At 40.8% G+C, this 14870-nt stretch overlaps 1 protein-coding gene across 1 annotated transcript; it reads left to right on the forward strand.

The window, feature by feature from the left end:
• Positions 1–2740: 2740 nt before the first annotated feature.
• Positions 2741–14018, forward strand: LOC144605736 (peptidyl-prolyl cis-trans isomerase FKBP8-like). Its single transcript, XM_078421251.1, has 8 exons — positions 2741–2795; positions 2875–3044; positions 5357–5445; positions 6312–6529; positions 9007–9179; positions 9832–9909; positions 12029–12127; positions 13959–14018. The coding sequence occupies exons 1-8, from the start codon at positions 2741–2743 to the stop codon at positions 14016–14018; spliced, it is 942 nt and encodes a 313-aa protein (XP_078277377.1).
• Positions 14019–14870: the final 852 nt, after the last annotated feature.

Raw genomic sequence — 14870 nt, forward strand, 5'->3', positions numbered from 1 at the left:
ATGGGTAGACGTGGCTGGTAGTGGGATCCTGTTGGAGGTGGTGAAAATGTCGGAGGATTATGTGCTGTATGCGATGGCCGATGGGCTGGATGGTATGGACAAGGGGGACTCTGTCCTTGTTATGAATGGGGGGATGGGGAACAAGAGCGGAGCTGCGGCATATGGAGGAGACCCTAGTGAGAGCCTCATCTACAATGGAAGAAGGGAATCCCCCGTTCCCTGGTATGGAACACCTCATCCAGGGCACATATGCGGTGTAGGCGGAGGAATTGGCAGTAGGGGATAGAGTCTTTACAGGAAGCAAGGTGGTAAGAAGTGTAGTCTAGATAGCTATGGGAGTCAGTGGGTTTGTAATAGATGTCTGTCAATAGTCTGTCTCCCGTGATGGAAATTAGTCGTGAAGTTGATGAAATCAGTGAGTTCTGCATGTGTGCAGGAGGTAGCACCTATGCAGTCGTCAATATAGCGGAGGTAGAGTTTGGGGATATTTCACGGCTAAACCATGACTAATTTCAATCCTGCACTCAAATTCACTTGGTCCATCTCTGACATCTCCCTACAGTTTCTAGATGATCAGTCTGACAGTCTCCAGAACCTTGTGTACTACCCTGAAACATATTTGCTCAGTGTCAAATTTTGTTTTGGAAATCTTTATGAAAGTTTGCAAAATTTTCAGCAGAGCCTGACTTCGTCGCCGGGGCTCAAAGTCCATGTGAGCCGCTGCATATTCTAACTCTATCTTCTCACCTTGCCCAACATGGTCTGTATCTCTATGCAAAATTAAGTGTATTTTCATGTAATTGATATGATAAAAATGGAACCACAACAGCACTGTCTTCAACAACAAACTGCACTCTGGTTTTGCAATAATTGCATTTTGTTGAAATGACCCTCAATAATGACACTGATAACATGAAAGGGTATGGAGGGCAAATCCTAAAGGGGATTTGGCTCGAGAAAACAGGCAACCAAAAAACAATGCCAGAGAGTAACATATCCACATGTTTTCTCTATCACATTTACTAATTCAGGCTCCCATCCGGCACAAAATAGTTTTCTCCGATGATAGTCCACATCAAAAAGAAATACAGCCTATGCATTGCGACCCAATAGGCTTTCTTGCTCAATGGTTCAGGTCAAATTAAGTCTTGTGGCAGATGATATTCTAATCAATGGAAATAATATTCTTCATCTTAATGCACTGGGTAACATTGAGTAAAATTTATAGACAAAAACAAGAAGCATTGGAGGGTTGCAAACCTGAAACATGAACTGTTCCTCTTTCCACTGTTGCTGCCTGACACTGCTGAGTATTTCCTTTGCTCTCTGGCAGTATTTCTCTTCATTCCCTTCATCTTGTTTTCCCACTCTGTTCTGATGAAGGGTCTTCATCCTGAAAAAAATACTGTTTCTCTTTCCACATATGATACCTGATCTGCTGAGCACATTCCATTTTTGTTTCAGATATCCAACATCTGCAGTTTACTTTTTATTTTTCGTTGAATTGTTTGGACTGAACATTCTCACAAGTGGCAAGTCTTGTGCTTCCCAACACGTGTTCCTTTCCAACCTTTCTTGGGGGGGGGGGGGGGTTCTCTGTGATTCACAAATATTGGGTGCAAGCTTTAGGGTTAGAGATACTCCAGTCCTTGGTTCAGTCAATCTCCCTGGACCGACACACTCTATGATTGTGGTGACACAAGGGTCTGACTTGTATATGGATCATGCAATCATACAGCAGAGAGCAGGCCATTTCCCACCACCTCAGTATTAGAGCCATATCTCTCTCTATCTTTTCTATCTTAGCACTTGTCCAAATGCTATTTAAAACTTTTAATTGCATCTGCCGCTACCACCAACAACTCATTCAAGATAACTACTACCCTTTGTGTGAAAAAACGTACCTTCCAGATCTCCTTTGAAATTTCTCCACTCTCTCTTTAAACCTATGTGTTCTAATTCTAGACTACCAACATTAACAATCCTATATGTACACCTCATAGTTCTAAGAGCATCTATTATGTTGCCCCTCGATATCCTGAGGGGTGACCTTATACCGTGAAATATCATTTACTATCACGGAAACATAGAGGGGAAAGCTCAGTGGGGGAATGACAGCTCGAAGGGAGGGGCAGGACAAAGCGTGGAAGGTGAACACATGTGTGGGTTGCTGAGCATATGGTTGGACAGATGAAATAAAAAGGTGTTAGATAACAGCGAAATTGGAAACTGGTCCAAATTACCCTGATGTTTCCAAGGGCTAGACACAACGGTCATACAGAGCCATCGGCTTACTTTTGGCCTCGTTGTGTGTTGTGTTGGCCCAGAGTCCAGTTCAATGGCTCCCCCCGACACGCGGTCTCCCATGAACGTTCCTTCCTCTTCAATAAATTTAATTCTCAACGGCTTCCAAGTGACATCTTTGCAGGAAACAAGTATCCGCAGTAACAGCAAAACATTCCGTGATGCAACAATCTGTGTTCAAAAAGAGTTCTAAACAGTGTCTTGTCATTGAGACGTTTAAGTCTGTAGATGTTGACGCGATCAAATGCTGACAAGGTCAGCGTGGAGGGAAAAGTGACGCTTGTACCGACTGCACCGGGCCGGTCAGGCTAAACTGGCCTTTTGATGGTGGAATCGGTTTCTATTGTGGTCGGATAATTTTGATTGCAAGCTTTATCAAATCTGATAGGCGAACATCTGAGTTCAAGTCCCTGTGGCCGCCGGAGCTCCAGTGGGCATGGACTCAACACATGATGTAGTGAACAATTCAGAAGAGTGGATTGACGTGCTAGGTACGCGTAATAAACGGTGCAATTACTAACTACAGGTAGAAACTCGTTCTGAACTAATGCCACTCATTCACCGTTGCAGGGAATGGGTTGCTGAAGAAGAAGGTTCTAAAAGGTGGCGACGCGCAGCTCGAGAGGCCGGGAAACGGGCAGAATGTCATCATCTGGGTGAAGATCATGCAGGAAAACGGAGATGTCATTCTGGGCCGGCAGAAGCTTTCATTTACTATCAATGGAAGGGATGTCATTAAGGTGGGTGAGCGGAACGCCACCTCACCAAAAGCAATGTCAGCTATGGTCGGAAGTGACAGGGCACACTCAGCAGTGAGCCAGTCACCTGAGCACAAACTGCACAGAAGTCACACAAATATACAATTTGCATCCACGCAAAGTTAATATTTAGAGCTAATTTAAATCTCCGCAACATCAAGCTGTGTAGAATTAATACGTACATTTATCTCTATGCAAAATTAACACTTTGAGAATTTAAACGTTGATTCTTCTATTATTCAACCTTGTGCTCAATTAAAACAGTTATGATACCTTTAGACAAGAGAATTTAGAGATCGGCGCGGAAACAGGCCCTTCAGACCATCGCCGACGAGCGATCGGGATATTCCGTACACTACACACTAGGGGCAATTTATAATTTTACGGAAGCCAATTAACTTACAAATCTGTACGTCTTTGAAGTGTGGGAGAAACCCGGAACACCCGGAAAAAACCCTCGCGGTCATAGGGAGAACGTACAAACTCGGTACAAACCCGGGTTCGATCCCGACAACGCTGTTGTCTGGCGCTGTAAGGCAGCAGCTATACCGTTAGGCCACTGTGTGGCTCCTTATAAATTACACTTTACACAATCGCAATATAAATAGGTCCCTTTTTAATTAATACTCTTCCATCTAAATCCAGCTACGATTTGCATGGGCATTGCTATTGTCATTGACAGTCCATCAGTGGATTCTTATACACGACTGTAGCCCATCTAAATGTAAATAGGCGTGCGTATGTAACTACCACCACCTGTCTGTAAATCAAATCTGTCATCAATTCGCGCATGATTTCCATTTGTAAAGAATTTAAACCAATGATTATTTTACAAATGTGTGCAATCCACCATTGTCTGCGATACGAGTCTGGAGTTCACTCTGTTAATAATGTGAATGGATATTGGTAGAATAACTTTGCAATTGTTATGTAAATAATTCACAGTTGTGTGCACTGTAGTTCATAGATTGTGTTTACTTTTTGTTACTCCTCGCCAATTCGTGCAGCCTATTGATTGTTTAATTGTTGATTGTTTAAGATTCAATGAAAGCTCACCCTCTCTACGTTGAAATTAGGATTAGGATCATCACTAATGACTAGAAGGAGCTTGTTGTTTAACGATATACAGTTACATTGATCTGTCCGCTGTGTTTTCTAGTTCCTCCCTAAGTTATGCTGCTTTCCCTTTTTCTGGTAATGAATGAATGAATGAATGAATGAATGAATGAATAAATGAATGAATGAAGAATGTGCCTTGGTGCTCCGCTCACAAATGACAACACAAACATATAGTTAACAATTAGGAATAAAGCATAAACACATCAAAACAATAATGATACACCATTACGGTCTAAACATGTGGGCGAAAATAAACCAGAGCAAAAAAGAGACTACAAACTTTGGTTATTGAGTAGTATCTCTTTTTAAATTCTACCTACTATTGAACTGGTGGATTTCCTGTAGCTTTGCTCACAATCATTTGGAAAATACAATCGTTGGTAAAAACGGAATCATCGTTACTTAGTCATATGCTGCCTTAATGTTATGAGCAGTCACTTCACCTTGTTCCCGTAATTTACCGCTTTGATCCATGTTTAGACCAATTATGTAATAGGATCAGGAGCCAAATGATTGTGGGGAAACATAAATTAATCATCAATAGTGAAGCTATTGATGGCCAGAACAAAAATCAATTGTTGGAAGAACAACGGGTCAGTCGGCATCTGTAGAAGGAAATGGACAGATGACGTTTTGCATCAGAACTTTTCTTTAGTGTGAAGAAAAGTCCTGACCTGGAACGTTATCTGTGCACAAAATGCTGGAGTAACTCAGCAGGTCAGGCAGCATCTCGGGAGAGAAGGAATGGGTGACGTTTCGGGTCGAGACCGAAACGTCACCCATTCCTTCTCTCCCGAGATGCTGCCTGACCTGCTGAGTTACTCCAGCATTTTGTGAATAAATCGATTTGTACCAGCATCTGCAGTTATTTTCTTATACTACGTTATCTGTGTATTTCCCTTCAGAGATGCTACCTGACTCCAGCACTTTGTTTTTGCTCAAGATTCCAGCATCTGCAGTCTCTTCTGCCGCTATTGATGGACAGACCTATTTGTAGCTCTACGAAAGTCACCCGCCCGCCCCCCCCCCCCCCCCCCCCCCCCGCCCGCCTAGGTAGGGAATGGCTGATATTGGAACAATCTTCATCTGAGTGCCTTCAGTTTCATTATCACATGGGCTAAATTGCATGATTTCTTTAACACAAAAACTTTCAGAATTATTTATTTCTCTCAAAGGCTCTGGAGATATGTGTGCCCCTGATGTACTTGCATGAAACAGCTCTGATTCTCACAGACTCCAAGTTTTGTTCCGGAAGAGCATCCAGGTAATTAATGTCCTTATCCATAAATCAAGTGTGTGTGTTTTTACAGAATTACCTCTGAATTAATTCGAGGCTGTAGGTTTAGATGAAATTGCAAAAGAAAATTAAACGTATCAATGTGGTCTAAAGTCTGGGATTGAATTCGAATTCTGACTACAGTTCACTTGAATTTTAGTAGATCTCAGGTGGTGTTATTCACTGGTGAGATGTTGAGCTTTCATCCTGGGGATTTCCTCTCCAGCCTAAAAGATGCAGATGCCTGAGATCTGCGATAAAACAGAAAAATGCAACAACAAAAAAATCAGCAGCCCAGCTGCATTTATTTCTTTTAATGGGCAGTGCTCTTGAAGAGCTGATCCCAGAATAAGAGCTACTATTCAGCAACTGAAATCAGAGAATATTTTAACTGTAAATTTCACTTTAAGGATTTATCTATTTTTTTAAAGGATTACCTTGTCCTGTAATTCAGCAGGTTGAGTGTAACAAGTGCAAGATTTATTGACCTCTCTGGAAAAGAAAATTATGTGTCTGTGTACATACGAGGGTTTGCATTTGCTTACCTATGTTTGTTTTTTATTTGTTGACTGTTATGAATGATTTAAGTCTTCCTATCTTGCCTTGCCTTTCTGAAATGCCACCTTGGTTAAAAATTGGATTATTGTAGGGTTAGTGTAAATACAAACCTTTCGTACCCATGTACCTGTCCAAATGCCTTTTAAATGTTGTGATAGCACCTGCCTCAACTACCTCCTATGGCAGCTCATTCCATATAAGATGGTCAGCATGGACCCAGTGGGCAAAGTGCCTGTTTTCAAACTGTTTCTCAATGACCACAACAGAATTTGATTATTTGCTTAATTGTTCTGCAGTGAAGCATCAGAAGTGAAACCAGGGGGCAGAGTTCTCCTTGAAGTCGAGCTGTTGTCAGTCAGTGGAACTCGTCTGGAGGTTAAACCGAAAGTGGAACAGTTGCAATTAATTAGGGATGAGCGGGAGAAAGGCAACCGATACTTCCAGAGTAAGAATTATAAACTGGCGATCCCCTGCTATGCCAGTGCTTTGACAAGGATAGATGCAAACACCAAAGGTATTGAATTATTTTCTTGGAATAATAAAAATGTTCAATTGAAAATATTCATCACTTTGAATGTTATACAGATATAGAGTCATGGAGTCCTACAGCATGGAAACAGACCCTTTGACCCAACTTGGCCATGCCATCCAAGATGCCACATCTCCACTAGCCCCAACTGCCGACATTTGGCCCATGTTGTTTTGGACCTTTTGTATCCATGATGTCCAAATCCCTTTTTAAATGTTCTGATAGCACCTGCTTGAACTACCTCCTATGGCAGCTCATTCCATATACTCACCACCCTTTGTGTGAAAAAGTTGCCCCGTCACATTCCTATTAAATCTTTCCCCTCCAACCTTAAACCTAGGTCCTTTGGTTCTTGATTCTCCTACTTTGTGTAAAATACTCTATGCATTTACCCTACCTAATCCCCTCATGATCTTCTACACCACTATAAGATCATCCCTCATCCTCCTGCACTCCAAGGAATAAAGTCATAGCCTGCTCAACCTCTTCCTATTGATCAGGTTCTTGAGTCCTGGCAAAACCCTCGTAAATCTTCTCTGCATCCTTTCCAGCTGAGCAACATCTTTCCTCTAACAGGATGACCAAAACTGAAATCAATACTCCAAATTTGGCCTCACCAATGTCTTTACAACTGTAACATAATATCACAGCTTCTATACTCAATATGGACACAAAGTGCTGGAGTAACTCAGCGATCAGGCAGCATCAGATGATGCTGTCTGACCCGCTGAGTTAACTCCAGCACTTTGTGTCTGTTTTTGGTATAAACCAGCTTCCGCAGTTCTTTTTTGTTATTACTCAATACTCTGCCAATACTCGGCCAATGCGTCGAAAGCCTTCTGGACAACCCTATCTACCTCTGACGCCGCTTTCAAAGAACTATATAGTTGCACTCCTAGATCATTGTACATTCTCATGCAAATCATTGACAAAAGCCCCAAACAGCACGATCCCAGAGGCACACCAATATTCACAGGCCGCCAGTCTACAAAACAACCTTCCACCAGCACCCTCTGCTTCCTTTCATGAAGCTAATTTTCTATTCAGTCAGCTAGCTCTCCCTAGATCTCATGCGATCTAACCTTAATGTGCTACCTTATCAAATCACTATGTTAAGATTGTTAATGCTAAATAGATGTATTACCATCCTGAGCCCTGGAAGGTCCACATTTTAAACACCACCTTCATGAGAAAAGAAATAAAAGCAGGACAGACTAAAAGCCCCTCAAGCATGTTCTGTCTTTAAATAAGATTTTGCCACATCCTGTTCTTTCAATCCTGCTCTTGAACACTGATCATTCATTGTTCTCTAGCATAGAATTACATAGATTCAACATTCTCTAAATAAAGAACATCAGAACACAAGAATGTAGCAGCAGGAGTAGGCCACCTGCCCTTGAAGCCTTCCCTACCATTCAATATGATCATGGTTGATCTATCCAAAGCTTCACCTTCTCTTCTGTGCCAGCTCCCCTAGATCTCAATTCTCTTACTCTACCAAAATTTATCTACTTCCTCTTGAAACGCTCTCAGTGATCCAGCCTCGGCAACAAGATGAGGTGAAGAAATTCCCATGCCATGTAAGACATTCCTAGGCACTATCATTATAAATGACCGGCCCAGTATTCTTGTACACTACCTATGTTCTCTCATTTGAGATTCTCCCACCAAAGGAACACATTTTAGCATCTGCCTTTCATACATACTAAGGATATTATGTTTCAATTTACCCTCATTCTGCTCGAGGCCAAAGAGCGTGGATCCAATAGTTGGCTCTTATTCCTATTATTCCCAACACTCCATAGCTCTAGGCTCTCCAGCCTCCTGGTGTCACTTTGACAGCCTTCACTGAATTATTTTTCATCTTAAAATTATCATTACTCATTAATTTCTCATCTTCCATATTCCAGTCAGTATGGACCATTGATTTAACTACTTATTTTCTCTTTTTCACATATCCACCTTTGAGAGAAGGCTTGATGATGGCATGTATCAGATGTTTATGCTTCAAACCCCCCATCCAGAGAGTTATGCACCCAAATATAGACTGATGTAACTGCATCAATTGCTGCACTCTCCAAGGTTCTGTTTTACTGAGGTGACAACATTTTAAGTGAAGGAAAATTGACCAATGAACCTATCCACCCATCTTTGGGATTTTGGAGGCAAGTATGATTTTGGTACTCCAAGTAAACCCACGTGTTCACAGGAAGAATGTGCAAATTCCATGAATACGGTACCAGAGGTTAGAATCAAACCCAGGTCATTAGAGCTGTGTGACAAACACAGTACTTCCCCAGTGGCATGATGTAGCACTTACCTGCAATCCTTGGAGATACTTTCTATTGAATATAGTTGGCACTGAGAAGCAGTTTGAGCTAGTATCCAATTCAATCCTAGTCAGTCATATTGTTGCTTCAGCTGTACAGGAACATCTGTTTAATGTCGCCTTATTGTTCCAGATGTCCTCAACCATGAAGACGAGAAAAGTCTTCTTGATGAAAAAGTGAAATGCTACAGCAATAACGCAGCCTGCCACCTGAACATGGGAAACTTGGAGGAGGCTTTTACCTGCTGTGATATTGTCTTACAGCACCAGCCCCAGCACTGCAAAGCCTTGTTCAGGAAGGGCAAGGTAGGCTGTGAAACCTGGGTGTTTTTGCTGGAAACTCGGCAGCTAATTTTCGTTCACATTATCCAAATCACAACCACAGCCACATGTCAAAAAGAATATGTTTATTTACTTTGCTCCTTTGATTGGAAGTGGGGGGACAGGGTTGATTTGACAACACAGTGCAAGGGGTGGTCTTTTGTAAGCAACCAGGAGACCCTTGGTAGGTGAACACAAATAGGCCAAGCAGTCTCTTACACACAGTCCCGGCAATATGTTGATGAAGTCAAGTCGAGTTTATTGTCATATTCAAAAGGACGGTGAGGTCCAGGTACAATGGAAATCTTGCTTGCAGCAGCATCTCAGGCACATGGACTCAGACAGCTCATGAAAACATAGATTTTGTTTAGATTCATTTCTTCATGGCCATTATAAGGAAAAATCCTGCAAAATGCAGAAAGATTCCTATTAGCAAAAAAAAACTAATAGCTCTGTGAAGGTCCAGTGACGTTTGCTGCAGTCCCAGATTGGGGGAGGCAGTGAGGAGTCAGTCATATCTCTCATGTTTTAATGAATGCTCATTTGAAAGGGTTTCAATATATCATATCCTGCAATCCCAGTTTTTGTTCATAGTAAATTTCTATTTCAATTTCTTTTTTAAAATGTTCATTTTCAGGTACTTGAGCTGCAAGAGAAGTATTTTCTCTCAATCAAATTTCTCAGAAAAGCTTTACAAGTGGAGCCTGCAAACCAGGTAACAATGACCTCAATCAGTCTCTCCCCACAAAGCTCCACTGCTATAAATTTGATGCTCCTGGTTATGCTGTCTCTAGTCTGCCTGCTTTCTTTCAGCATTTTTCTGGTCCCTGGTCCTCTTTCTGCTCCCTGGTCCTCTTTCTGCTCCTCAACATACGCACTTCTTGCAATTATCTCTGGCCTTGGTGGGAACACATCTGCAGTTTTATGGGCAGTTTTCTTATCTGAAATATATTTACCAGAGAGTGTGCAAAGTGAAGATTCACTGGACTGGTTCCAGAATGGTGCAGTTGCTATAAGAGATTGAGTCGACTGAACCTGTATTCTCTTGAATTTAGAATAAGATACACACGTGAAATATATGTCATAGAATCACAGATTACAGAAATAGGACTTCAGACCACAATGTCCATGATACCCATCGTACTCATCTACACTAATACCACTTACCATTGCCTTTTTAATTCTCACAAGTCTTTGCAGTTTGAATGCAGGGAGGATGCTTCCTCTTGCTGATGAATCGAAAATAAAGGTTCACAATCATAGAATTAGGGGCAGACTGTTTAGGATTTTTGTGTGCTACATTATAGGTTAAGTCTTTAGGAGGGGTTTTTATCCTCTGTTCAATGTTAAGCTAATTTTGAACTGCTAATTTTTTCATTAATTTTGCAAGGAAATCATTGGGTCAAAACATTGAAGAGGACTTTAAAGTCAGCCTGCACTGTTCCATTAAGCTTTAAATAAGCAAGTAAAGCCTCACAATGTATCATAGAAATGCTAAATCAGAAAAGATTTAGTCCATCTTCCACTATCCCCGCAGATGTGTGATTCAACAACAATGGTTTCTAATATAGCCAGTTCATTGGCTATATTTAAGAGGGAGTTAGATGTGGCCCTTTTTGCTAAAGGGATCAGGGGGTATGGAGAGAAGGCAGGTACAGGCTACTGAGCTGGATGATCAGCCATGATCATATTGAATGGCGGTGCAGGCTCGAAGGGCCGAATGGCCTACTCCTGCACCTATTTTCTATGTTTCTATGTTTCTAATTAATCAAAGCAATTACTTTCTTCTAATTCATCTGTCAGATTCAAGGAAAGCTTTGTAAATCACAGGTCCAATGTCGATTATTCCCCTCATAGTTTAGATTTCAAATGACTCATGCACTGTAGTAAAAGGCATTATTTTCTATTTTATTTGCATTGAATAAATCAAATTTGAATTACTTAAGAGTGGGGATTTCTCAAATTTGCCAATAGCCAGTTTGAATTTACCTTACATAGAAGATAGGGTTTGTCCTTCAGTTCTACTGTTCTGCACAGTATCCAGTTCCAAAGAATTCTTAAGCATTCTGGATTGTTCCTTGGATTCTGGACATAAACCCATTCATATCTGTCAATATTCATGAGAGACATGCCTTCTTTCTGCATGGTTCAATTAATTGTAATAACAGTCTGATTGCTGAAAGGTCAATTGTAGAGTCCAGCATCATGGACACCACACCAACCTGCTACCTGCTGCGAACCATGACAAATGTCCTCAGTTTGGCAGAGTTTAGAACACGACACTCAAGCCAGAAGCAGCAAACTCACTTAGTAATGCTGGAACTGGAGGCACATACACAGCAGAATCATAGCAAGAAGGACCAACATTACCCATACCGTGGGCATCAGTGATGAAGATGTAATTTATGTTGCACAACAGCTCTGAAATTGCTATTATCACACCATTATGACAATGACATCAGGTTCCTATAAAGGATGCGGAATTAATGATTCCAGTATTGGGAAACAAATTGGAATTCCATCTCCTATTTTTACTATCTTTTCTTGCTCGGAAGAGTACATGATAATCATTGCACTGGACTTGCCGCATCTCACACAGGCAGAATTTGTCCAAGACCATTAAATTATCCCCATTTATTAATCCTCTGATCATTGTAGAAAGGGGCAATGCCAGCTTAACCTAACATTCTCATCCTCGAATGCTACTGGATGAGTTGCCAGTGGATGTCTCCCAACCAGGAGCCTGCAGTCGGAAAATTAACAAATAAAAATCATGACTGGTTTGTATATTACAACAGTAATCTAACATGTTCAATTCATGTTTGCACCTGCAGGAAATTGAGAGGGAAATGAAACTTGTGTTTGACAAGTGGGCAGAAAAATCAGACGGTACCAGCAATGTTAAAACAGTGAATGAGTGCCCTCTGTTCTTGGTAGGTTCAAAGTTTCTCACTATTGGAATTTTCTTTGCTATATAAAATGAATGAAATGAGTTTGCCACATACATTTAATCCACTTTGGATACTCCAGTGATTAGGATTGGCAATGTCCAATAGTAAAGCCTTGCAATAACCTTGGACCCCATAAATAAGGTGCAGTGTTGCTGTATCTTTGCCTTGCAGTTTGTCATGTTATAACTGGACAAGCAATATGCAGGTTGACTTGCTTGTCTGATGTAGCAAAATATCCAATCTCCTAGTATTTGGCATCCCTCTATTTTGCAATGGTAATGATCAACAGAGGGCACATACTTAAAACGTGGCTGAAGGGACAAGGGGGCTCTTGAGGATGAAACAAAAATGTAGTCCACAATCTCCATCTGGAAAGCACTGCCAAGAAGAATGATGGAAGGATATCCAATATCAACTAAGAGAAGATAGTTTCACACTGTAGAACTAAAGGATATTAAGAGTTAATGAGAAAGAGCAGAAGGAATGAAATGAACTGAAAACTTTTTCTGAGATATTTTCCATCTCTATCATTCACTGATTGGCACAATTTATTTCCTAAAAGTGAACCAGTTCTGGTTTCCTCAACACAGTTTTCTGAATTTTAAAGTATTAAATTAATGCAAGGTTGTTTTTTCATCTCACTGGATGACAAAAATGCATTTCCCATTTTCATTCAGTATATTTCCTCAGACCTTCTGCATGCTTTGTTTTATATTGATTGATGGTGGATGTGTGCCATGAGTTTGTTCATGAAAACACTGGATCAGAGCTAAAATCAGACACATTTTATGAAGCATGTCAATAGACAATAGACAATAGACAATAGGTGCAGGAGTAGGCCATTCAGCCCTTTGAGCCAGCACCGCCATTCAATGCGATCATGGCTGATCACTCTCAATCAGTACCCCGTTCCTGCCTTCTCCCCATACACCCTCACTCCGCTATCCTTAAGAGCTCTATCCAGCTCTCTCTTGAAAGCATCCAACGAACTGGCCTCCACTGCCTTCTGAGGCAGAGAATTCCACATCTTCACCACTCTCTGACTGAAAAAGTTCTTCCTCATCTCCGTTCTAAATGGCCTACCCCTTATTCTTAAACTGTGGCCCCTTGTTCTGGACTCCCCCAACATTGGGAACATGTTTCCTGCCTCTAATGTGTCCAATCCCCTAATTATCTTATATGTTTCAATAAGATCCCCCGTCATCCTTCTAAATTCCAGTGTATACAAGCCCAATCGCTCCAGCCTTTCAACATACGACAGTCCCGCCATTCCGGGAATTAACCTAGTGAACCTACGCTGCACGCCCTCCATAGCAAGAATATCCTTCCTCAAATTTGGAGACCAAAACTGCACACAGTACTCCAGGTGCGGTCTCACCAGGGCCCGGTACAACTGTAGAAGGACCTCTTTGCTCCTATACTCAACTCCTCTTGTTATGAAGGCCAACATTCCATTGGCTTTCTTCACTGCCTGCTGTACCTGCATGCTTACTTTCATTGACTGATGCACTAGGACACCCAGATCTCGTTGAACCCCCCCTCCTCCCACATGTGCAGAACAAATTGCATTCTTCATCGAGATTAATTATGCTAAATTAGTGTTTAATGGGAACTGCCCTATGTTGTCTGTTTCTTGTGCATTATTTAGCTCCTCTTTCTTTAAAATGCACTTTAATTTTGGTTACATGTCCTGATAGCTCTTATAACTTTACCTCCAAGTGGTTTTATTGATATCCAGTTTAAGCCACTTGGAATGCTTTGCTACATTAAAGGTGCGATACAATACAAGTTATAACTATGGTTGTTGCTACAGGCTGATGATTGTAAGATTAAACAAACAAAGAACCATTCAGAAATGCCTGAAGAATGCTAAAGGATTTAACAGATGCTGAACCACTCTAAGATTGATTTAGGTATGTTTAATATATTGGTATTTCAAAGAGCAAATGTTGGTGTGAATATTAGAGGAGTCAAAATGAACAAGTGTTAAGAAAACAATGGGATCAATTTTGCAGGAGTGATTAATGTATATTCTTCAACCTGAACCTCTGTTGAGACAAACATGTATGTTATTTGAAGACTTGAGAAAACATAAAGAATGGGATACCAAATTCTGAATGCAGCACACCAATAACTCACATGGGAAGTATATCATAATTTTCTTCTGCATGTCTAAAACATCATTTATGATGCCCTATTTGGCTGATTTAGATTCTATTTTTAACACAATCTGAATAATAATAATAATTCAAAATAAGTTCTGTCAACAGCCTGTAGAAAGTGAAGCATTGGAAGAAAATCATCAGGGTTAAAGTTTATTGTCAGGACTAAGTTGTTCATTAAGTGTAATTCCATTATCCCATCCTCCCAGAATAGGCTGAGATAGGGTTACAATGCTGCTTTAATGCTCCGCTCCTACTAATAAGCATAGCTCCCCACAACAAATAATACCTTTCAGCACATTAGTCTTCCTAACTTCATACATATCGCAGCATGTAATTAGCAATGTCAACTATATTACCATTTATGAAATACAAAAATGCAATATCAGCTAAGTTCAACTTTGTTTGATAAATCTCATAGCCTAAGCTTGTTCCAGCATAACACGATGAATATCCAATCTTTTGCAGTTGCCTTGCTGCATAACTAATTTTAATCATCAATTCATACCTATGGTTTTATTTTTTAAAATATTTTTTTTGCCGCAGGAACGGATGTATTCTCC

The sequence above is a fragment of the Rhinoraja longicauda genome, chromosome 25 (genome assembly GCF_053455715.1).
Source record: "Rhinoraja longicauda isolate Sanriku21f chromosome 25, sRhiLon1.1, whole genome shotgun sequence".
Lineage (NCBI taxonomy): Eukaryota > Metazoa > Chordata > Chondrichthyes > Rajiformes > Arhynchobatidae > Rhinoraja > Rhinoraja longicauda.

What these genes read in the sequence shown, in the direction of transcription:
- LOC144605736 (XM_078421251.1), top strand. Translation starts at nt 2,741, where the DNA reads ATGGACTCAACACATGATGTAGTGAACAATTCAGAAGAGTGGATTGAC. An exon ending in ATGGAAGGGATGTCATTAAG is followed by an intron (nt 3,045 to 5,356) that starts GTGGGTGAGCGG and finishes TTTCTCTCAAAG; the next exon opens with GCTCTGGAGATATGTGTGCC. An exon ending in CCTTGTTCAGGAAGGGCAAG is followed by an intron (nt 9,180 to 9,831) that starts GTAGGCTGTGAA and finishes GTTCATTTTCAG; the next exon opens with GTACTTGAGCTGCAAGAGAA.